The sequence below is a fragment of the Passer domesticus genome, chromosome 7, assembly GCF_036417665.1.
Source record: "Passer domesticus isolate bPasDom1 chromosome 7, bPasDom1.hap1, whole genome shotgun sequence".
Lineage (NCBI taxonomy): Eukaryota > Metazoa > Chordata > Aves > Passeriformes > Passeridae > Passer > Passer domesticus.
In genome coordinates this window covers 59,365,979-59,390,618 of record NC_087480.1, presented here as the reverse complement: position 1 = coordinate 59,390,618, position 24,640 = coordinate 59,365,979, and the positions used below count along the sequence as shown (strand labels likewise).

General features: G+C 40.7%; 1 protein-coding gene across 2 annotated transcripts; it reads right to left on the bottom strand.

Annotated features, from left to right (window-relative positions):
* Positions 1–930: 930 nt before the first annotated feature.
* Positions 931–24,258, bottom strand: HOOK1 (hook microtubule tethering protein 1). 2 transcript variants are annotated; one of them, XM_064429032.1, is made up of 22 exons: positions 24,102–24,258; positions 19,906–19,991; positions 18,293–18,365; positions 17,944–17,994; positions 16,855–16,987; positions 16,144–16,211; positions 15,322–15,384; positions 14,696–14,779; positions 11,962–12,128; positions 11,231–11,371; positions 9,936–10,137; positions 9,012–9,122; positions 8,631–8,718; positions 8,495–8,546; positions 7,950–8,090; positions 7,307–7,394; positions 6,942–6,976; positions 6,300–6,394; positions 5,817–5,917; positions 5,377–5,478; positions 4,642–4,710; positions 931–4,475 (listed from the first exon to the last, which is right to left on the bottom strand). In XM_064429032.1, the coding sequence occupies exons 1-22, from the start codon at positions 24,150–24,152 to the stop codon at positions 4,317–4,319; spliced, it is 2,160 nt and encodes a 719-aa protein (XP_064285102.1). In that variant the 5' UTR covers positions 24,153–24,258; the 3' UTR covers positions 931–4,316. The 2 variants fall into 2 exon arrangements, with proteins under 2 accessions (XP_064285102.1, XP_064285104.1); XM_064429034.1 differs by having other exon boundaries at positions 6,312–6,394; positions 24,102–24,248.
* Positions 24,259–24,640: the final 382 nt, after the last annotated feature.

The following is a 24,640-nucleotide window of genomic DNA, read 5'->3' as shown; positions in this document are numbered from 1 at the left end:
TCCCACACATGACTGACCTTAGCTCCTCCTTTCCTTTGCACCCAGGGCTGTAATCCTGTATTCTTCAGGGACACCCTTCACACGAACACAGAACTCCTGCTGCAGTGCTTGGCTCTTCAGGAGCTGCCAGAAGGTGCAAGCAAACAGGCTCAGGACTGAACACATCCTGCAGCTCAGCTCAGGCTTCCTGCACAGCTGAGCACCTCTTCCCTTCCCTTCTCCCTCACACACCTGCACACTTTGGTTTCAGTGTTTTTTGGTTTTATGTCCAGCCTCAGAAAGCAGGAAAACCAGTTCTTCCATAATGGCTTCATCCCTTCTGGGACAGGCCCTTCCACGCTGGCAATCAACGCAGCTCCTCATCCTCAGATCTCCACTCCAGAGGGCTGAAGGCTGCCAGCCTTCACCAACAGCACTCCTGGGCTGGGGTAGAGCTCAGGGAATGGGAGCTGGCAATGGGACTAAGGATGGAGACATAAATCACCTGCACAGCAGGCTGGACAGGGCAGCCAGTTCTCTTTTCCCAATAAAAGCAAGAACAGTGATTTAAGCTGTAGCTGATCCTCTGTGTCCTCTCAGGAGGGGCTGAGAACAGGCAGAGACCCTCACCTACCTGGGCAGCAATAATTACTGGGGTCACTGCACAGCCCATCTGCAGAGGGGTTTGATCTTGCACTTCACAAGGCTCAGCTCTCAAACTGTGGGCTGAGCAGAGGGAACCAGCTTTGGGTGGGAGGAATGAGCTGGAAAGAGCAGATGAGAGCAGCACAACCCATCACATCCATACCCTCATTATATTACAAGCCTGTCCTGAAACAGGGTATTTTAGGTGGTGTAAAAGTACCAAAATACAGAACCAGGCTCTGCATTGCCCAGAAACAGCATCTAGGGACCATTAGATACACGGCTTGGAATAAAGACACCGAAGAATTCATTTTAAAAATCTTTATGTGAATATAAAAGGATTTTTTTTCCAAAGAAAAAAATAAAACCAAAAGTTTAAAAATTAGTGCAATTTTTCGAGTTCTATGTAACACAGTGTTTACATTTGTTTTAAACAGAAGATGTAGACATCGATACACTGAAAACCTTAACTTAGGGGAAGGAGAAAAAGAAACAAGTAAGAAAATTACTGTACTAGACACTACCAACTCCTAAACAATTGTTTTCATTTTCTGATTTCTAAACTATTTATGGCTACCTAAATAGAACATCAGTATTGCTTATATTACTTATTTCCAAGTAAGTGTATATCATAGAAAATAGAATACCCATATATATATTTTTTTACTCAACAAAAAAAATCAGGTGAAAATTTATTTCCAGTGACTGTTTCTTAAACCACTATATAATAAGGTTGTTGCAAAAGAATCTTCTCAAAACTGCTGCCTGACCCATCTTGAGTAAAAGAACCTACTAGTCCATATTTTGTATTATTGCTATAAAACACTTCTCTTCCATAGTAATTAATCTTATATAAAAATAATTAACAAATGATATGTCAATCAGAACACATTTTTTTGTTTTTTTGGATCTACATTACCCGTTTTACTGGAAACTGGCTCAATTCCTAATAATGCCATTTAACTTCAGCAGGATTCAGTGGCTTCACCTCACATTTGAGTCTGCTCTCAACTGCGCTGGTCCAAATTCACCTTTCAGGAGAGCCCAGGGGCCTCTCTGTTCCTCCTGCCTCAGCTGTGGTGCCTCAGAGGACATGGAGGGACAGGGCTCTGCTGCTGCATGTTGGACACAGCTCAGCTGAAACACAGCAGTGTTTTGAGCAGCTTTTTGGTTTGACATGGGTGAAGCAAACACTAAAATGATCCTGACCTAAAATGGTCCTTCCTGCACAGGCAGATGAGCTGAAGTGAATACAACACCATGGCTTACAATCCAGGATTTATTGCCACACATCAGTTCCTCGCTCACAGGACAGAACCCAGGTTTCACTAGTTGTGTAACAGCTGCTTTTAAACAGGTTCTCAGTCCCAAAGAAACCCTTGAGTGATATTCACAGGCTTCACTCTTAGCAGTTTGGAAAAGTCCCAAATAAGCAACATTTCATCCAATACCTGAAAACCAGATTCATTTTGGCAACCCCAACATGATTACTGGGGACAGCTGTGCCCTGAAAAAGGCTGATCCCCGCCTGTAGCTCAGGACTTGAATTCTTCCATCACCAGTCAGAAGACAAACTTCCAATTAAATGATAGAGAGGTTCTTAGTTATTTTTGGTCCCAGGGTCTGCAGTTTTGAGAAGTGCAAGTCAAAGACATTTGCTCCAAGTTTGTCACTATTCAGCACCTGACAGACTACTGACACAGCTCCACTACTGGGAGAAGTACAACAAATCAAGCCTACCAACTACATGAGTATTTGAAGGACATCCATGAAAGTTTCCATGCTGCAAAGAACGAGGGTTAAGAGACCCACTCAACACCATCAGAAACAGCTCCACGTTTCACTAGAACACACCAAATACCAGACTTTAGGAATGGAAGCATCTTGCTAAGCCTTAATCTCCTGCTCACCACCACCTCCCTCCCACCCACAGCACTGGCAGATTAAATATGCAACTATACCTTAACAACAGCAACCCCACTAACACCACTGCAGCAAAAAAAAGACCTCAAAACCCACGAGGTAGTACAAAGGAGCAGAGAGTCCTGAAGAACACCACCACAGACAGCTCTCCAACAGCCACGTGTGTGGCTCCTGCCACACTGAGCACGAGCCTGGCTTTTACACAATGCCTTTTGAAGGGGGAAATCTGTTGAATGCCTATTCATACATGCAGCACTGTAAAACAACCACCACAACTAAGAAGCAACCCTAAGTATCAAAAATGAATGCTTGCCTTTTCTCTGGCATGACATACAATGCCCAATTAAAGATTTAAGATGTTGGGGAAGGAAGAAATCAAAGGACAAGCTACAGTGAGGGGTAGGCAAAATGACATACTACCCAAATGTCACAATTCAAAACCTAAGAATTCTACAAAATTGAACCCTGTTCTCAAATCAAAGACAGCCTTAATGGTAAAACACAAAAGTGTTTTCATTCTCACAGGCAGCTGAATTTTATATTAGATGGTGGTCTGGTACAGCACCCTCAAACAGTTAAATTAAGTGTATTCATTTCATATTAAGGGCTGCTGCAATTAACTGTGGGTATAATAAACATTTTCTAGACCATTTGTAAAGAACAGACATTAGCACCTTTCCTAAAATTACAATTCAAAACAAGAGTTAGACTTTTGGGAAATAAAGTCACAAGTTTTGTGAAAGACAGCAACTTCCTGCACACAGATGTCAGGTAACAACCCTCATTTCATTTTCAATCAAACTATTACAGTTTATGCACTTTGCTCCCTGCCAACAAACAAGCTCTGCTGCCAGTAACTGCCAAAGCCATCTCTCACTCCTCTGCCTAGCACAGTTAGTTCAGAAGAGCTGAGTGAAACTACATTTAAAAAAGAGGAAATGCAATTGCCATGCACAGGCTTGTATAAATAGGTTGAAATAAATGGGGTCCTTCCCACCTAATCCCCCTTTCTGCAGATAAATGCAGTATACCAGAGTTTTAAAATATAGCCCAGACTTTTGAGTTAGTATAATAGCTTTTTTCTTACCCAGGAAAAGACAAGCTTTTTTGGCTTAAGTGAATTCAACATCTTAAAGACAGGTTTTCCTCAGTGCATATATGCACCAACTTAAGCTTAGCTTTTTTTTTTTTCTTTAATAAACTTTAAGAAATTCTGCTTCTCATAAAACAAATCCTGTCTTCTATTACATAATAACTGGTACCACACCTTAATTTTCTTCTTCTCTAAATACAAGTACTTTCTTGCTTTTAAAATTGTACTTTCTATTCTAAAAAAGCATTTTTTAAAAGATGCTACCAATCTTTTAGATCTGTTCCCAGAAAGAGCCCAGCAAAAATGCCCAATATTGCCAGTTTCCTGAAGTACACCTTTGCATAACATCTTCCCATTATAAAAGTCAACCTTCTAGCCCAAACCCACTTAAATAAAGTTTTAAATATATAGTGCCAAATTTCATATTTACAATATAATCTAAAGGCAAATAGAAATCTTTTCAGTTGTGCTTGTACATGCTGCATTTATTAAATCTACTTGGAAAACTGCATGCCACCTTCTGGCTGATCACCTTAATCTCTTCTTGACAGGTTCTGATGTTGTCATTTGCAGCTGCCCAGCATTCTAACCTCCTCTCTCATCAAGCAGGTAAAGTGGAAAGGTATAAAACATGTAAGGACACTTTAGCATGTGAGTCTTCTCCATGTCCTCGTGTTTAATCAGATGTTGCCCCTGGTACTTTAACAGTGAGGTTCCTCCTGGTGTTGGTGACGTGACGCTGCTGCGCCAGGAAGGAGCGGCCGGGCCCGGCCCCGCAGCCGCCGCTGCTGCCCACCAGCCTGGCCTCCATGCCCAGCTTCTGCAGGCTCAGGCTCTGCAATGTTAAACAACAGCTTCAACAACAGCAAAAACAGGAGGAGAAAAGTTATCCATCCTGCTCATGCTTGCTTAGTACACACAGAGAATTTTTTCTTAGGTTAAACTAAGATTTAACTGTACACGTAGCAAAAGATGTTTCAAAAAGTGGATTTTTGACCCACCTTGTTGTACCATGCAGTTACAATCAGCTTTTCCTCATAGTCACGTAGCTTGGCTATTTTGTATTCATTCTGCAAGGACACAAATCTCAGTTTAAAACACAAATTTTATCTGCTTAAACTTGCTGCAGTCCACTGAGTGAAATAAACACAGCAGAAATGCTTTGATATGCCAAATAACTACAAAGCCTAGAAGTATAAACAAAGATACTTCCATAAAAAACTGAGAGTTAAATATCAGCCTGCTTTAAGAAGAGGCTAAACTACACAAGCTGCAGTTAGAAACACAAACAGAACTTGGAAATGTACTCTGAGGGTTTGTGTGGGGAAATGCACAAGAGGTCTGCTGTGTATCAGAAAATCTATAAATGATTTAGGAATTTTTCACCTGAAAAGAATGTGACTGGCTAATTGCTATTATATAATATACTTCCCTTGTACTCATACATAAAAGAAATGTGAGGCCACAGCATTTACAGTCAGACCTATCAGCCTACTGAATCATGCTGAGGAGTTCTGCATTTGCTCAGGCAACTATTCCAAACAGTCCCATCAATAATGCTGTGAAACTCAATGCATTTCCCCAATTCTTTCTGATACTTGGACTACTGTCAACAATTCTTTCAGAATTTCAGCCAGGCAGATTTTACTGAATCACTAGGAAACAACATCTTTAATGCCTCATATCAGAAACAGATTATATTAGAAGTTATTTTTAAATATATGCAAAATTTTTACCTCTAGTGCTTCAATTCTTCTGTCTTTTTCCAATATCTGTTTTCTGAGCAACATAATTTCTGCTGATGCTGGATTTAGCTTGGGGTCTAAGGTTTTTATCACCTGGGCAAGGCAAAACAAGAGCATTGCAAGTCAGTTTGATTCTCAACAGCTCTGCACCTCATCTGCTCAAAGGAGGAATGTGAGAACAGGCTGGGCACTGGTCAGGCTGCTACCCTGTACAACAGAGAGCAGAGGGGACAAAGGAATCCCCACTGCACCTCATGCTCAGCCTAAACCCTATTTATTCTCTCAGACTTAACAGACTGCAATCAATTGAACAATCTGACTAAAAATGCAACTTGCAGCTACTGCTTTTAATCGGGAGGGGAGGACACACACTCAATGTGTTTAACAATTTATGAGGGAGGAATGCATATGTTCAGAAACATGCCACTCACATTTCTTGCTTTTTCAAGGTACATTTTATATCTTTCTTCCATTGCTTTCATATCCTCATCTTTTTTTCGTAAAGCTGCTTCCAGCTCTCCAATCTTCTGGGCTGTTTACAGAAATTATCAACAAAGACATACAAAATAAAAGCAGACATGGTACTCTCAGGGCTTCTGTGTTCTCTTGATGTCACCATCCCTCAAATATAGAACAATGTAGAAGCTGAAAGTTTAAGTTTAGAAGGCTTAAGTTTTTGTTTCAGCTGTCCTGTTTTGCAGAGCACTGTTCAACAAACCTCACCCCCCACAGGATCCTGCTCACCACCACACACAAAAACCCCTCCAGGCCCCCCAGTTCAGATTGAAAGCTAAACTGCAGCAGGAAGCCTCATCCAGACAACTATCCCATAATCCAGTGGATATGGGAATCATTTCAGAAGAAACTTAACACAGTCTTATTAAAAATTACCAAAATAAAAAAACAAAACCAACAAAACAACTCACGGTTCTGACTGTCATCAGGCTGGAGCTCTGCAAGATCAGCCTCTTTCTTCTGTAACTCATCATGAACCTCATTCAACTTTTCCCTGTGAATGAAAAGTTGGGCTAAGGATTAAGCTCACAAATAATTCCAGGTTTAACAGCTGGAAGCTTTACCTTCATGACAGAAGTATTTAAATAACTATTTTTATCATTTCTTCAGGGTTTGAATAGAAATATTAATATCATAAAAATTGTCACTTTTGAGTTGATCCTCCTTTAGTTAAAACTAGGAAAATTAACAATTAAGCCCCTCCAGCATCGCCTCAGGAAGAACTACATCTGCTGAAAGGACTGGAAATATTTCAGAGGAGTAGAATACACTTGGAGTGATGGTTTTAGCAGTCTGTTGTAGAATCAGAACAGTTAAAATTCTAGTGGTGATGAAGAGACAGTGAAGTGGTACTGGTACTACAAGATCATCATGGTCACAGTAAACAAAACTATGACACCAATATTTAACTCTATGCACAGAGTTCTCAAATTCTCAAATCAGTGGCTTAGACAAACCAAGACATCCCTACCAAGATTTAAGCAGTTTCTGTGTGCTATTTAGTATAATTAAGCTATTGTGGATGCATGGGCCTTACTTACATGTGTGCTGCCAATTTCTGCTTCAGGTTGCTGGACTGTAAAAGGAGAGAGTTAAAATTCAGTTGTATTTCAGTATTGCATACCATGCAACATTCAAGGGCTCTTACAAATCAGCCAAGAATACTCAGCACAACTAAATAAGCCAAAGCAAATAAATTCACTGAGTGATAAAGCCAGGGACTTTGAAAGGAAAGTAGAAGGGTTACAGTTCCATAGAAGGAATCACATAAAACATGAGCTTTTCAACTGAACTGCAGTTGATATGGAGGTATTTCTCAGATACACTGAAAAAATAAGATGCTAAACAAAGGACTTGATGCTAAACTGGAGGACTTTAAACAAAACTGGCAAAATGTTTCACTTACTCCTTCAGTCTTGGATCCCTGCTCCTGTAAAGTCTTTTGCAGATCTTCAATCTGCTGCTGTAATCCTCCAATACGCTCTTCATTGAGCCTTTTAGGACAAAAACACAGTTATTGCCCATCTAAATAAATAGTTCACAGACAGATTTGTCTGTTTCATTAGTTGCTCAGAGGGTCTACCCAGCATAACTTAAGCCACAAATAAACTGATTTCAAATGCTTTTAGTCTGACTGCTACTTCTGCAGAAACAAACACATGGAGCTTTACTGAACATTTTGTAATGAAATTCCTATTGTCATTTTAATTTTCCTATTCTAGTAAAATTTTTTAGCATTCATTGACAGAAAAATTCATGGTCTAACAGTCTGAAGTTCTAGAAATAGCATTCACATCCATTCTTGGTTTACCAATTCACTAACTCAGAGTGAAGGAGTGTCCTGTAAGCAACACTTCCTTCAGGGTATGGTACACACAGATTTACCACATTTAAACCACCTTCCTTCTTCCTTGCTTCATTTATCCTTCATTTATGATTACACTGGTGAAAGAAAAAGGTTCCTACACTGCAGATGCAAGGCACAAGTCACCCTAAAAACTCCAGAGATCACTTTTTAGTGTATTTTAAGGTGCAGTTTCACCCATCACCTTTTCTCAGTTTCCAGCTCGTTCACTGTCCGGTGCTTCTGCTCCAGCTCTTCCTGCAGCTCTGCAATCCGTTCATTTTCTGATCCCTCCTGTTTCAGCAGGAGCATCTTATTTTCATGCTGCAGCCGAATAAACATTTCCCTACAGCAAAAACAACAAAAAAAAGGTCACTCTTAATTAAGAAGGTGACTAAGAGGAAGAGGCAATAGTCCTGTTCACCCCCCCAACCTTAAAGTGAGCTAAGCAGGCTGTACTTAATGATGTAATTGGGGTAACAATGCAATTTGTTATTAAAAGGTAACTGAAAGTGTTTGAAAACTTTAAGAGATATGAGCAGAGTTTTAAATTCCCACTCCAAACCCAGACTTATATACAGCAATCTGATATGGTTTTAAGAAAAAAGCAAAGTAATTTTAGTATGCCTATATGGAGGTAAAGCAAGGAGTGGGAGAAAGAATCATGTTGATGTAAACACTCAACTTTCACAGAGGCATTGTCATGCCCCACATATGAACATCCCAACAACCTCAGCCTTTGGGTCTCACCTATATTCCACTGGCAGAATTTCAGCAGCAAGATTCTCATGGCTCTTTTCACCTGAAATCACATGAGGGGTTTAATTTAGCACACTCAAAGAAACCTGTAATCCCAATAAAAGAGTCTCTGAAAATAAAGCAGTACCTGTTTGACTCAGGTGATCCTGCTGCATCTGTGCACACCGGAGCTCCTCGTTTGTCTCTCTTAATGCATCACACTGCACTATCAGTCTCTAACAAGACACATTGGAGATGGAGTTAGTTCAGGCTGCACCACTTTTAAGTCCAAATAACATTAGTCAGAAGTAATAATGACACATGCAAATTTTTGGTCAGTCTTGATGATCTTGGAGATATTTCCGAACCTTCACAATTCGATGATTCTGTATTTTGTTTTATATGTGAATACACACACACAGGGCACTAAACTTCATTTTTATGGAGGCACTACTTCCAGGAAGGCTCTCCTCAAGCAGAGGATCTGAGAGAGATTTAGGTGCTCAAATAAACTCTTAAAAGGATTTACCTCTTTTTCCTTCATTAAAGCTTCATATTTTTCTTCGAGACGCTTCATTTCAAATGCCAGCTTATCAGCTCTTTTGGATTCTTCAGACAGTTTGTTATGAAGCTCCTGGACCTTTTCATAAAAGCATTATTTAGCACAGGAATGTTGCAAGATGCTACTCTAAAAAGCTACATTAAAACAGTCCTTCCTGCCCAATTCAGCCAAAATAAAACAGTTGGTTCCTCAAGCTTAAGGAAGCAGAGATGGAACGGGGCCCTCTGTGTTTTCAGGGATTATAATGATTTTTGGTTGGTTAATTTTGGTTTTTTGTGGTTTTTGTTTTTGTTTTTTTTTTAATTTAACACTTTCTTAATTCCTACTGAAATTAAAATAAAACTTTTAATTTTCATGAAGAATGGTAAGAATATGAGCATATAAGAATGTAGTGACAGGACAGGGGGAATGGGTTCAAACTGAAAGAGAACAGTTCTTTACTGTGAGGGTGGTGAGACCCTGGCACAAATTTCAAAGGGAAGTTGTGGGTGTCCCATCCCTGGAAGTGTTCAAGCTCAGGTTGGATGGGGCTTGGAGCAATCTGGGCTAGTGGAAGATGTGTCTCTGCCCATGGCATTGGAATGAGATCATCTTCAAGGTCCCTTTCCAAGCCAAACCATTCTATGATTCCACACAAACAATCTCAGTAACAGCTGAACAACCTCTCCCAGGCACACAAATTACCTCAGTCAGAGTAAAGAAGAAAAACCTGCAGACTATGGACTCTCGCATCAGTTGAGAGGGCAACTACAGTTAAGCTTGCAAGTTTAACAAACAGGGAGAAGCCCACAAGGGAACTGCAGGGTATGAAGGAGTTTTCACAACTCAGAAATTCCAAAAGGACAATGCAGGGTTGTTAAGGTGTTCCCAGCTACACAAGTGCAGCACTACCTGTCTCTTGTAGGTTTCCAGCTGGGCTCGTGCTGCGTTGGCTTTCCTGAGCTCATCCTCCAGGCTGACAGTGTTGTGCATGTACATCATGTTGGTCTCCTGCAGGAACTTGACCTGCCTGCGGAAATCATTCAGGTCCTGCAGCTTCTTCCGATACACTTCCACTGTTGACTCCAGCTTGCTTGCCTTGTCTGCAGTAGCCCTTGAGGAATCAACAGCAACCAGAAGGAAAGGTTACAAAACCCAAACTCTGCTGACACACAGTATTTTCAAAGAGAGATGTGACATGCTTCGCAGCAGCTACATTTCACCGCTTTATTTTTAAGTGTATAATTGACACAAACTTGCTTATAAAAACTGAAATCAGCCAGTCTTCAAGTTAGACTGACAGTCACATGCCAGAAATATGAGCAAGGGTTAGTAGGTCAAATATCCCCGAGGAATACTGTGGCACCACAACATCCTGTGCTAGACAGTCACCTCAAAATACTGGTGTCTTGTATATTCTCACTGGGGTATGATTCAGAATTAGAACATAACTGCTCTGTGAAAATTATCACTGACACATACACCTGAAAACTGTCAGCTGATCATTTAAAAAAAATCTACATGGTAAGAAAACATTGGGACCATAATTTAAAAATTTTAATATCTGTGCTTATTATCTGCATTCATATCCCGCCAGAAGCCGGTACAAGAAAATAATGAAAAAAATCTACAGCTAGGATTTGTTTCAGATGTTATTTAATAACCACTAAGTTAAACACCTGAAACCACTTTTCTTTCCATGTTTGATTCATATTATTTTATGAATATCAGATCTGCTTTCACAACACAATTTATTTTGGATATTTCTTGGGTGGTCTGGTATTTAATACAGTTTACACAAGCTGGAATGTTGCATTGAATTCTCATGAAAGTTACTGTGTGTTTCAGCTTCATTTTGTTAATGATCTCACTAACCTAAATCTGGCCTAGAATGCTGACACCAGAAGTTAGGTGAAAATTCTAGGTGCATATATGTTTTTCTATATGAGAACTTCCACTTTCTGTCCCATATGAAGAAGCTTAAGTTCTGTAGTCATTAATTCTGCTTCACAGACAAATTCCATGTGTAATTCTTGTCAAACAATGGAGCCTTTCCCTTAAAGGCTGCACTTCACCTCTGCTTAGCCAAAGAACTCATTCAGGTAAGATCTGCAGAAATAACACCTCAAAAAAATCTTGTTAAGTACAAATCCTTGGATTTAGCCATTAAATCCTAATGTGTGTGTGTGGAGCTCTCTGCTACATACCTAAGAATGTCATTTTCATCTTTCAAGGCTCTTGATTCTTCTGCCAGAGAGGTCAGTTCATTGTTTCTATGCTGCAGCTCAATCAATTGCTTTTCTAGATCTTCACAATGGACACGATATTCATCTTTTGCAGTTTCAAGCCTACCAGATCAAAACCAGTACCTCTGTTAGGAACTCATCATTATTGCACAGTTTCATTTGGTACTAGAATTACTAAAAAGAAACAAGATAAAAGGAAAACTACTGATTTAATGTTACAATAGACATGGAACATTTTGTTGTCTACCTGTTAAATCATAATGCATTGCACACTGCAAATTTATCACATCAGTATCAAGGAATAACATGAAAAGGGATTTTGTTTCCCGATATGGATCACGGAGACTAAAGAAAGAAAGAAATCAGTTCAGTACAGAGACATGGTGGTGGTGTTGGTGAGTTTAGCTTTTGATTTGTTGACACACAAATCAGCACTCATTTTTTTGCCTTCCATCATATTCTTCCCTTTTTGTAAGTATTAGAGGGCTATTGCAATTACAAACTGATACATTTTACAATAAGCAACAGATTCTTTTTCCTTTTAAATGGGAGGACTGCCTTTAAGATATGCTTATACAGCACTAGACAGCTTTAATGCAAAAGAAATTGAGATGGAAAAGCCCCAAAGAGTACCAGAAATTTTCGGAGTGCATTAGACAAGTGAGAGATTTTGGGGGGAAATAATTTCATACCTGAAGTTTTCTTCTTGCAATTGTTCCAGCTGCAACTGTGCACTAAAATACTTTTTTGCAACCATGGTATTTGGATCATCAAGAGAGTCATCTAATTGCTCTAGTCTGTCATTCATAATCTCATTTTCTGACATCAAGCTGTTTTTCTCTTCCTGGAGGGCAGCCACCTAGCACAGATAAAACAGCATGAACACTGTAAGACCTGTCCAAAGAACTGAAGCAAGACAGCAATACATCACCAAATTAGTTTATGAAAAAGGCTGAGCGTTTAGAAGTTTTAGAATGTAGTTTACAGAGCACACTTGAGCATACAGATGCTTTAGTGTATGACAGTTATGAAGCACTACAGGAAAAGTCCCTCTAAATAAAAAGACAAATTTCTGTAACTGAAACCACGGTAAAAAGGCAGACAAAGTGATATGGAGAGAAACTGCTGCTTCCATTAAAAACACCATGGACGCCGTACCAAAAAAAACTCTGAGTGCTGCTGCAACAAGTGTCCATCTCGCCTGTAGTTGACAACCAGAAGCAGCAGGGCACGGGCAGCAGCCCAGGCTGCGGGAGCGGGGTGGGCCGAAGCGCACACGCACGGACAGCCTGGCCAGCCTCGGGGGAGCATGCAACCCCGGCAGCACACACACGGCTACCCGGTGTCACAGCTAAGCACGGGGGCTACAGCACTCCACTGACAGCAGCCAGCTTCACAGCCACAAGGATTAAGAGGATAGAACCTTTAAAGTTTGTCTAGTGAAAGGTGCTGTGTTAATTTTAACGTCCTGTCGAACATAAGAGCACGCAGCATGTGTTAGTTGACTGCATTGAAACAGGGACAATATGCTTTTTGGGTTATGTTTTCCTGAATTATAAAGTAAACCTACCTTTCTTATACTCTTGGAAAATATCAAGGAAGACTGAGACCTTACAAGTGAATTTATTAAGAATTAGTTTAAATGAGAAGCGTCAAGTCAATATTATGGCTTCAAATAAATTAAATAAAATAAAACATATCATGATGACATTATTAAACAGATATAATCTACAGTATGCAATATTAAGAAACAATTTGTTTGTGATCATAATTTAAAAATCTATCAGGCAAACAGATGTAAAAGTCAAACAGTGATTCATCTGCCACTTCATAAGGTGCTGGCTTTCTAGGTTCATTCCTTTTTATGTACCAGATGTCATTTATTATTTACATGCACACAAACACCTGTGAGTAGGGAGCACATCTGAGCCTTGCTCAGCCTCCTGTTCAGGGCTCAGCCACTCCTTAAGCATGCACAACATTCAGACTTTCAGAATAATCCTGAAACACCCCTCATCTCAGACTTCTTCTCAGATCCAAAAACCCTAAAGATCAAACTGTGACACAAGTCAGAGTAAGTTTTACATCTTTTCTCAGTTGCTTTCTGGTAGCCTTCTCTTCTTTTTTAATTATTTCAATGTAGCAGAAGTGGTGTCACAGAAATGATGAAGAGATGTTTTGAAGACACATCACAGTATGACAGAGATGTGCTGTCATTAACTCATTTGTTTATATTCAGTACCTTTCCCTTGCAAACCTTTCACCTGTCCCATGCCACGTTATGAGCAACTGGCTCTGCATCACCTATGATTAATTAATAGAGAATGCTGGGAGAAAAGCCAGGGAAAACTGGAGAACACCTGGGACTCCTTCTGCAGATTCTTCTCACAAGCATTTTTACATCTCTGCTTTCACTAGGAAGCCTTACTACTGCTTTAAGAAAAAAAGAAAATTAAATATCAATTCAGTTATAGCAGTGGCTTCCTGGGCATGGCAAGTAGCTCTGAGCTGCTTTAGACACAAGTATTCTGCTTTTACAGTTGCCATTGTCAGTAAGAAATGTAAAACTGGCCTCTGCTTTTGTGGGTGTTCATTTCCAGAGGCTCTCACAGCCAGTACAGCCCTCTGGCTCCTACAAGAAGATGCCACCCAAATGTTCTCTTTGTGCAGAGCCAAATCTGACAAGAATTGCCTTCCCAGATAAAACTCTTTCTATTCTCAGATTATAGTGCCATAAGAGAGGGACTAATAAGTGATTTTTTCCTTAAAGTGTTGATTGAAATGCAAATTTCTCTTTATTGTCATGAAGTCCTCTTTCCTTTCTCTCAAGAGTGACTTGATTAACTGCTATATCCATTAAAAACAAAAATAGGCCTATTATTAGGGTTGTTTGAAAGTGCCAGCAAGGATCTATTAGTTTTCATTATTTTTATCCTGAAATCTCCACCATGTTGCAATTGTGTATGAGAAAAAGTCAGCAAGTTTTAGATAAATTACACATTTTTGTCCTTCATCAACTCCTATTGAAACAGCGTGATTTTCTTATGATTAAATCTAATTAATGTTTATGACATGAACTGGATTTTTTGGACACAGTACAAAAGACTAAAGGACTAAGAATGAAAAGGGCAATTTTTAAAACCATGATAAGGTTGTTTTAACACTACCTGCTACTAAGGATAAACATTAACCTGAGACAAAGAACCTTTGAGATAAGCTGGCACAGGACCTCAGCTTACACTTCCATCAGAAAACTCTTCCCAGTAATTGCACTGGAGCACAGAATAATTGCTTTTCCCCCACAAGCAGCTACAAATTCTCACAAAAATTTGAACAATGCAAAATGCAGTTTGCCCTTAAAAATTTCTGCATCTTAATAGCAGCACCACTACACATTAAAGAAACAAACAACTGACTGCTTCTTACCTGCAAATCCAGCTCTTGACATCTTTGTGCCAACTCCTCTTTTTCTGCTCGTGCTTCCTGAAGGTCTTCCAAGGCTTTTTTAAGCTTTCAAAAATAAGGCAGTCAATCACTATGGCCCATATTCAAAGTACTCAGTTACAGCTTCTAAAATGCCTCAACTGCATACACCCATTGTTTAAGTTGAGTGTTGTTGAGTGCACATATTGACACACAAACCTTTAAATGCTCTGCTAGATCAGGATCCCTGCTCATTTCACTTGCCTTCTAAATGATTATCACACTTAGAAAGAAAATTATTGAAACACAACACCTTATGCCAAAGGCTTAACAAAACACAGGAACATGCTGTCACCATTTTCATATCCCTTTAAAGGAAAGTTCATTTTATGTGCAACACCTTGCAGTGTTCAGGTTATCAGGAATTTTACCCCTCCCTGCAATGTAGGCTTGCACTGACCAGTTTCACCCCACACAGTCACTGTGGGTTTTTAAAGAAGCTATAGAATAACACTTAAATTTTCAGTTAATCAGCACGGAAAACAAGCATTTCTTCATTTAAGGGATGGCCAAATACCAACTTGTTGTTCAGGCTTGATCTACAACAGCAACACAGATCAGGCAATTACCTGCTGTTCCACTTCACTTGATGCATCACATGGGGAAGCACTTGTTATTTCCTTGCTCATGAGCTACAGAAAGAAGGCACAGGAAAAAAAAGGCTAAATTAGAGGTTATAGATCTGTAAGTTCACTGTCTACTGAGTACCAGTTGTATTTTCCATTGTGTTATTGCATCCCTTCAATATACCAAAACAGATTAATAATGCTCCTCCTCATCTCATCTTTAAAGAATATACAGACAATTTAAATCTAAGTTATAAAGCTTATTACCAGCTCCACTGTTACCTTGACGAGCGTGCAATTACACACCACCTTCTCTTCACATTCAGTATTTAGTTTTTGCCTCTCTCCACACTCTGCTTCACAGTCCTGAAGCTCTCAAAAGCCAGTGACTGCAGAGCTAAGCTGTGAGCTGGATCACTAAGATGATCCAACCAAGAACAAATTAAGACAGGAGGAGGAGCACACCATGACAAAAATAGAAGAGATGCAGCTGCAAGCTTCTAAGTCACAGGCTGGAATGGTCTGTCAGAACAATGCAACCTCACAAAGACAATCAGCTTAACTCTGGGACCAAGACCACAGCACAGGGACAGAATTTCAGACTCTAACTCCAGTATAATCAGTGGTTGGTAACTGTGTACATTTCTTGTGTGGAATAAAAAAAATCTTAAGCGTTTGTCTTTCAGCCCCAAACCTCCCAAATAATTTAGGAAAGTACTTCTACTCCACCCTGACCTTTCCTAGGATGAAAAAAATTCACAAAAGTCAACAAAAAGGTTTTTGGACTTCTCAACTGACAGCATCAGGCTATGAACTGTTACCTACCTCTTGAATGGCTGTCATGACAACATGCTGAACAGACTCTTCAAGGGTCATGATGTTCTGTATGTGTTCTGTGAAAAAGGATTTGCACTGACTCATGACAATGGTCATCTCAATGGTTTGAGTAAAATGATAAACTGTTTGCTGAAAGATCCAGAAAAAACTATTATCCATAAAGCTCCTCAAAACAAGTAGTGATCTCTTCATACAGAGGAGAACCATTAACCACCATCATTATTATGTAGTAATATGGCAGATAAGCACAAAAGATTATAAACTCTTAACTGGACATGTTTATACTCTGCTTAAGGAGAGATGCCATCAGAGCATGGAGGATTAGTTCTGGTAATGGGAGAGAAAACAACCAATTCAGTCTTGAGCCTCTGCAGGCAGAGAAGCAGTTTCTAATTTAAGGACATAATTTAATTTTGCTATATTTGCATTTGAATAGGTCTTGGTACACATTTTAACAATATGAATAAATCATACATATTTCAGACTCTATTTATAAACCTACTCTGAACAAAGTCTTGAGTTTTATTCACAGACATTTCCCAGGGAATTCCTGCTTTTAACTGAACTCCAGTTTCAGAACAGGCATTCAGCAAATTAACAATGCTGATAGACAAGAAAGGGAAGTTTCTACATCTTTTCCACCTTAACTATCACCTGAGGCAGTCTGCTGTTTGCTGAGCAGGTTAAGGTAGTGCCTACCTTGTTTCCTCTCACAGTTGACTGCACAACCCAAAATAAGCTGCAGGAGCCTGCCCAGTTCAGTGGGATCCGAGTTCTCAGATATCCGGGTCAAGTCTGGAATAAGCTCTTCTGCAATCTGCTGACCCAGGAACTGAAAAAACAATTAAAATAAGGAAAAGTAGACTCCCACTTTTGTACAACATGAAAATCTGGTATCATGTGGGAAATCTGGGCTCAATGAGCCAGCCAGAGAAAATGCCCTAGAAGTTTGTTATTGGGTTTAGTTAACTGAGCACTTCTACAAGAAAAAGTGACAATAGTAAAAGTTACTGGGACAGTTCTCAGATATGAGAGAATTCATTTATTTAACCAACATAATAAAAGAAGGAATTAATAACACTTGGAGATGAAATTGCTTCCAAAATCTTCTCATAACCTTAAAAACCTTCTGCTTCTGGGCCCGCCGGAGATCCCCAGAACCGGCAGCATGTCAGGGCCTGGCTCTTGGTGTCACAGCTCAGCCCGGCAAGACCAGGAAGCCACAACAAGATCTGGCAAGTTTTTCTAAACCATACCCATTACATAACTGTAATCAGATCAATACAAAATTCAGCAATTTTTTTTAAACTCAAAATACAGCAGCCTTTTATGGCTACTGTACTCATCTTTGCATGAGACAGAACAAATAATACTGTCCAGGAAGATTCCTACCTGGGCTCCCAGCTTCCCACTGAATATCATAAAACCTACACTGGGGTTGCTGAGTCTGTTCTGTTGTGTACAAAAGGATTAAAACTTCTCTAGACAAGACCAAACATGAGCACATACACAAAAGTCAACAATTCTGCAGCTCAGTCCTTTCAACATTCACTGGGGCAGACACATGGTTCCCAGTTTGTACTCCAAGAGACTTATCTAAAACACACCTGCTCAAATTAATTTCATATTCACTCAGACCTCCCACTTAACAGATAATTATCATACATCTGCTGCCTAAAAGGCCCTCAAAACAAATTACAGCTTTTTTTCTACTTGGCTAAGTCAAGGGGAGCAATAATCATTGTGTTTAATGATGAGAACAATAACAGTAAATTGTTTTTTCCATACCTCATGATAGTAGTCCATAATTCCTTGCAGTATCTTCTTCAAATTACTGGACTAGTTGTTGTACATGAAAGACAAGGTTATAATTTTATTTAAAATTTTACTTCTTATTAAATCAAATAATAATTTCTAGTAAAATGGTTACAAGGCAGCTCTATGAGAGGACATAAGAGAAATATCACAGCAGAAAATCCCCATCCAACAATGCTGGAAGGCACTTAAACTATCCACAGACAACTCAAGCTCATTTAAAATATCCTTCAAAAGCTTGAGCTTAATTCTGTAGGTTTTGGACTGCCAGATCTCAGGACAGCACAACCCCACAAGCTTCATTATCTTCAATTTTAAATACCTTTATTCTCCAGTTGTCACCAACATCTTCTTTGATGCGATTGAGCCAGGATGCATCAAACCAGGCAACGTCTCTGAAACAAAATGAAATTATTAATTAGTGAGCACAGACTTAAATAAATAAGACAGCAAATTCCCAGCATTAAATCATCTGATGCTGAGCTCCAGTGTCTAACAAGGCACGAATTCCTGCAGATTGCAAGGTAAACTTATATCACAGGAGATTTCCATCCTGCTGGCTGCATTAAGGCACATTCCAGGGCTGGGAGAATTTCTCTGTGTGCCTGAGCCAGCCATGGATGGAGCACAAGGAGGTGGAGGCCTCTGTCATGCTGAATTTTTATACCTGATAAAGTAACCATAACGAGGTGAAGAAACATCATTTTTTGACTAGTGCTGACATTATCTTTGGTACCTACTCCTGTAGGCTGGACTAACTAACATTTACTACAACTTGTCAAAGGCACATATTAAGAAAACACTTTAAACTATTGGCATTTTGTATATTTTGTATGTCTCTGGTTCCCCTGGGTAGAAGGGGATTCAGTTTGCCAGCATAAACAAGGATGAATTGCTGAGGAGGTGTTACACACACTCAGCTGCCAAGCAGCACAATCACAGCATATTCAACAATATTTAACTCTGACAGTACACTGTTTATTCACTGGTCTCAAAGCACCTAATAAAGGACAATCATTATCCCCACTTGCACACAAACCAACTTGGTGTTAAGAAGTTTGACCACAGCACGTGGCTGCCTAATACCCCAAATACAGGGGGAGCAACTCTCAGCAAACCCTAAATCAATTTTTGTCAAGTCCAGGAAAAGGGTGAGCACTGTCTTTAAAAAGTACATTTAAAATCTTTACAAACAGACAGGAGGGTTTCTGAGATTTTTTTTTTTTTTGGGGGGGGGGGTGTTGTGATGATGTTGAATTTCTTAGTAATTACAAAATGATACTTTGAACCTGAGGTGGTAATGCAGACTTCTCTTCAATTACCTGGGCCAACAATAACAATAACATTGCAATGGTGACTTGTAGCATTATACTATTCCAAAAAAAAGACTTGCATTATAATCCTCTCTGCAAATTTCAAAACTAGTGTATCACTCAGACTACCAATCTTCATCACACCAAGAGAACAGCTAATCAAAAGTAAACTATTAATTGCAATTGAAGTTTTACAATTCTTGTCTTCCACATGAATAGTAAGTTGCCATTTAAAACCTAGAACAAATCTAAATAAATTGAGCAACCTCAGGAAGAAAAGAACACAAAGCCATGCCTTTGGAATCTTTAGTTCCAAAAAGGAACACATTGCCTGAAGCATGGAAATAGTGCTGATGGGAAAAGTGAAGAAGATAATGTCATCCTTGGCCAATTATCCCCAAGTATGAATTTAACACTGCAGTATTTGTGTATATTCTCATCACCTTTTCCACCACGCCATTAATCAGCTACTGTATCACCCCCAAAACAGCAATACAAAGGCATGACCTATCTTCTGCTACAAACTGTCCATTTCTACCTACTTTAAAAGCAACTGTGTCTGTCAAACACAAAAACCTCAGGCAATTGAATCCCTCTTCTTCCAGCTGAAGAATCAACTTACATTTGGTGAAGCACCTGAGCCATGGCAACCCCGTTAGTCAAGTCCTGGACATCCCTGCAGGGTGCAGCTGTATTGAATGTCTGCAGCTAAAACAGGGGAAAACACGGGTTTAGTTCAGTAGACAATAAATTGCTGCCATCTTCCTTCTCCCCTTTCAGGCATTTAGCAAGATGTCTTTCTACTTGAAATCCTTTTTGAACCACACAGACTTTTAGCCAACTGAATTTTCTCAACACTTGTGACTGTTATGACTGGTAGCTTTAAAAGTTGGTACGAACACCCACACTCTGTTTTTTCACCCTAGGCCTTCTATTGTAAAGCAGATCATGGAAAGATAACTTGGGAGACTAAAGTCATATTTATCCAGCCTTTGAATTATGTTGCAGTGCTTAGTTTGGACATAACTACGCAAACAAAAAAAACAGCATCAGAATAAGGAGTGAAAGTTGATAGGGAAAAAAAACCCCAGTCTTTTACTACAAGAATGTAGTAACACAAACAGGATGGGATTACCTCAATGCTAAAATGTTTCTCTGTTTTAAATATTGTGTGATTTTTTTTTTAACTATCCCCAAGCCTATAGCTAACATTTTGACAGAATTAGCTGTATATTTAGAATAGCAATATTTTATTCCTCCAAAACCAATCAACTCAGAACTAATTATTCTACATGAGAGAGCCATTTTTATACCCAGGTCAGTTCATCTTAGTTACTCAGGAAAATAAGAGCCTTCTTTACCACAATAAACAAAACAGAAAGTTTATTAGTAGTACTACTAAAAGACAGAATAGAGTGGGAGCAAGTACAAATCCTTATAAACCCCATTCACTGCACAAACTGACTTCTTAAATTTAGTGCATTTACAATGTCCTAAATTACCTGTCCCTCTGCAAGAGGGCTTTCCCAAACATCCTGTGCAACACAAGCTTCTTCAGAACTCCTGGTAAAAAATGACCTTCTGTTTGGGAAATGGAGCTTTGGGACCAGAGTGATGGAAAAGCAGTTTTCAGCTGTGAGAATCTGAGGCAGTTTTTCTCCATTCTGTGTTTACAAAGAGTGACCATAATTCTGAATATTTGTTTGCTTCCTTCAAGAAGAGTCCAATCAAGCCAAGAGAAAAATAGGCAGAGCAAGGGGATTTTTTTTAATTTAAAAAGTGGGTTTAAATCCTGTCTTACAGGAAGTGAGAAGTCAGTAATCCCTCGTAGGTTACATAAAAGATTAAGTGGAACACCACAGCCCAAAGCTGCTATGCCTGACAGCACTTCTACTACTCCAGCAGCCTCAGCACAAGCACAGGCACGCAAGTTTACATTTCAGGCTGGGCTTCCCAAATCCAGAGTTTTATGGCAATGTTGTGATGCTGCCATCTGGATATTCCCCTCATAAAACAAGGAAATTGCTGTGTACAGGTGCAATCCTTTCACCTGAGCCTGTCAGAGCAGATAAACAAGGCCTCAGAAAACCCTGACATGCAACACTGCTTTATGCATGATCTCCCAGAATAGAAACAGCTAATTAAAATTAAGTAGAAAGCAGAACTGACAGTCTGGGCTTCTCTATGTATTTAAAAGTCACATAAGGACCTAGAAATAATAAGAGAGTAGAAGTATTAATTATGGGTTCTCCAAACCTCATGCCAGCCCAATCATTTCATCAAAATGGATTTTTACTGTTCTTGCAAAACCAATAAAAGTGGCAGGTGTGGGAAGCAGGCTGGAAAAAGGAGCCACAGACTTCAGGACTGTAGCAGTGCTCGTTCTTCCCTCATTTTTTCAGCTTTACTAAATAGAGCTCCAAGGATACACTGCTACTCACACTGAAAACCATTTTGTGAATTCCACCCCAAATGCACTCTGCCACCTGCTGCTACAGCAGAAGTTCTTCTCTCAGACACAGAGCTCTTCTGCTCCCAAAATACAGCTGGAAAGGTAATTTTGTACCTCTACCACCAAACATTTGCAGATGCAACATGAGTGTAGAGAGTGCCCAGCAGAAATCAGCCCACCCACATGGGAAGGTGTGCCCTCAGTTTCCCCTGACAATGAGGGGATGAGTTTATACACACAATTATACACACGAGGGACAGAGGTTTTACAGAGTAAGCAAAGAGATTTTAAAATAAAAATAAACATTCCCATGCTGAAACAAAGTATATTAACAGAATAAGTCAGCCACTGGACAGAATGAACATTACCAGTGGTGCCAGTGCCAAGCAGTGCATTTATAGTGGAAAATGCTTCAAATTTAAGATGCTGCCATACATCCAGTCCCTGGTTTGGAGGCTAAGGCAGTACAGGACTGAAAAACATCCAGTTAACTTTTCCTCTACAAAGAGGAAAAATAACTAACTTAGGAAATTGTTTCTGCTGCAGCTTGTGAGTTCCACCGTAGCAGATATTACCTATGTCAATTTTTCGTGGATACTCATAAACATTACCCCTATAATTCAGCTTAGCTGCTTTATGTTTTCCCTGTGAAATCCTCAGAATTTTAAATTCAATGACACCTGGGCTGTAGAAACAACAGGTAATGTTTTTATTTGAATCTTCTCTTTCTTGTCTGGACGCAGCATGTTTTCTAATACTGCATTTGGTAAAATAAAAATAGGAAAATGCCAGATCTGGCAGCAAAATACAGAGAATCATAAGCATCTGTTGGCAATATTAATGAGTAAATAAACAGAGCAACCATTAGAAGCAGACAGTTACAGAACCCTTTTCTCTCCAAACACAGAGCACTTCATCCCCCTCTCCTCACATCAACTTTCTCCCTATTATTCACACTAAAGTTCAAATTGTGAAAGGATGTTTCAGACAGATCCAAGTGTTAAGAATCAGTTTCTAAGTTGCAAACTAGGCCTGAGAAATAGGGTGCTAAATCTAAAAACATGCATCTGCTGAGTGCTGTATAGAAAACCCAACACAGGGTTGGGTCTTGCTTTTCACAGACACAATTCCCCAGTTTAAGGCCAGTTAAGGTTCCATTAAGATTCATGATGTGATTACAGCTATTGCATTGTGAGCATAACAAAAATTACAATTAGGATAGAAATGTTTAAAGCAGGAATTGTGAAAAACAAGAGTTCAGCTGCTGACAGGATTGTTGTGAAAGAGTTCAGGAATGCAGTGATTTTTTTTTTTTTGCCATTGAATCATGATGGAGTTATTGTCACCTGACTACTGAGGGGGAAATACTAAGTTGAAGAACCCCCAAAAAAGAGAAAGATTAAACAACAAAAGATAACCAACATAAGGCAACCAAAATTTTAGACAGCAACAAAACCTTGGGAGAATACAATGTCACTAAAAGGAAAATGGAAGGAGGAAAAAGAAGGAAAGAAATTGTTTATCAGTGACTTACTACAGACTTTAACTCATTAACACTCCTGTACTGCCATGCAGAAATCAAGAACACCTTACTCAGGCTGCTGCTCCTGTTACTTTTACCAGTTTCATTCCTGGATTTCTAAAGTGCCTCTAAAACGCTCCCTTCTCTCCATGATTTACACTTCACAGAGGCAGCACTGCTGCTATTTCTAGAGAAACCCTTCACACAGGTAATCGTGACCTTCCCTGCCAAGGTTTCCTACAGAAGTTCTATTTCACAGAGCTCCCTGCCACCGAAATTACTGCACCTGCAACACCAGAGCTACAGCCAAGGTCACAGAAGAGGCTTGGAGAGAAAGATAAAGAGGAAACAAGAGTAATTGATGACTTTAACAAATATGTTTGCACTCGATGACCTTAAAAGTCTTTTCCGACCTAAATAATTCTGCAGTTCCAAACAGGTGCCTCTGGCACAGGTAACATCACACACCCAGGTGTGGCGTGCCTGACTAATAAACGCTTTAACCAGCCAGCATGAAAAACTCTGAGGTTTCTACGCCTGTCAATTCAAATTAATTGCATTTATTTATTAATAGCGTTAATTGCCGAGCAGTTTCCGCACTTGGGCCCACGGGGTATTCCAGCCAGCACGGCACACCCGGAGGGTGCCGCGGGAGCCTTCTGCCGGCTGTGAGCAGCGCGTCCCAGGCAGCCCCGCCGCCGCGGCCGTGCCCGACCCACCCGCACTCCTGCTCCCGGGCGGGGACGGAGGGACGGGGGATGGATGGAGGGAAAAGCTCCGCCGCTGGCGCCTCCACGCTGCCCTCGAGGGTCCCCAGCGGCGGCGGAACCCCCGCGCCACTCACCCAGAGGATGAGGCTGTCGCAGAGCAGCGGGTCCGCCGGTTTCGCCTCCATGGCGGCGGCGGCCGCGGCGTCCCCCGCCCTCAGGCCGCCCCCGCTCCGGCGGCTCCGGCCGCAGCTCCGCTCCGCCCGCGCGTCCCCGCGGGGGCGGGGCCACCGCCAGCGCCGACCACTCAGCGCCCGCCCCTGCCCGCAGAGGCTGAGAGTGACAGCAGGTCTAACCAATCACAGCGGAGAAAGGGTGCACTCGCGCCAATCACGGTGAGACCCGTTGGAGGCGGGGGTTGCCCTCACGGCCGCGCCGCCTCCGTGAGGGGGCGAGGCGGGATCGTGTCAGCGGCCCCGCGGTGACGCGTGGGCGGAACGCCATCGTGTCACCCGCCCCGAGTGACCTCCCGGGCCGAGAGCCGCCCCGCGTTCCCCCCGCACCGCCCGGGAGGCGCCGCTCCGTCCCAACGTGGCGGGTGCTGCCTCTTCACAGCCCGGCCCGGCTGTCAGCGCTGCCGCGGGCGCGGACGGGCCGTGGAGCTCACGGGTGGAGA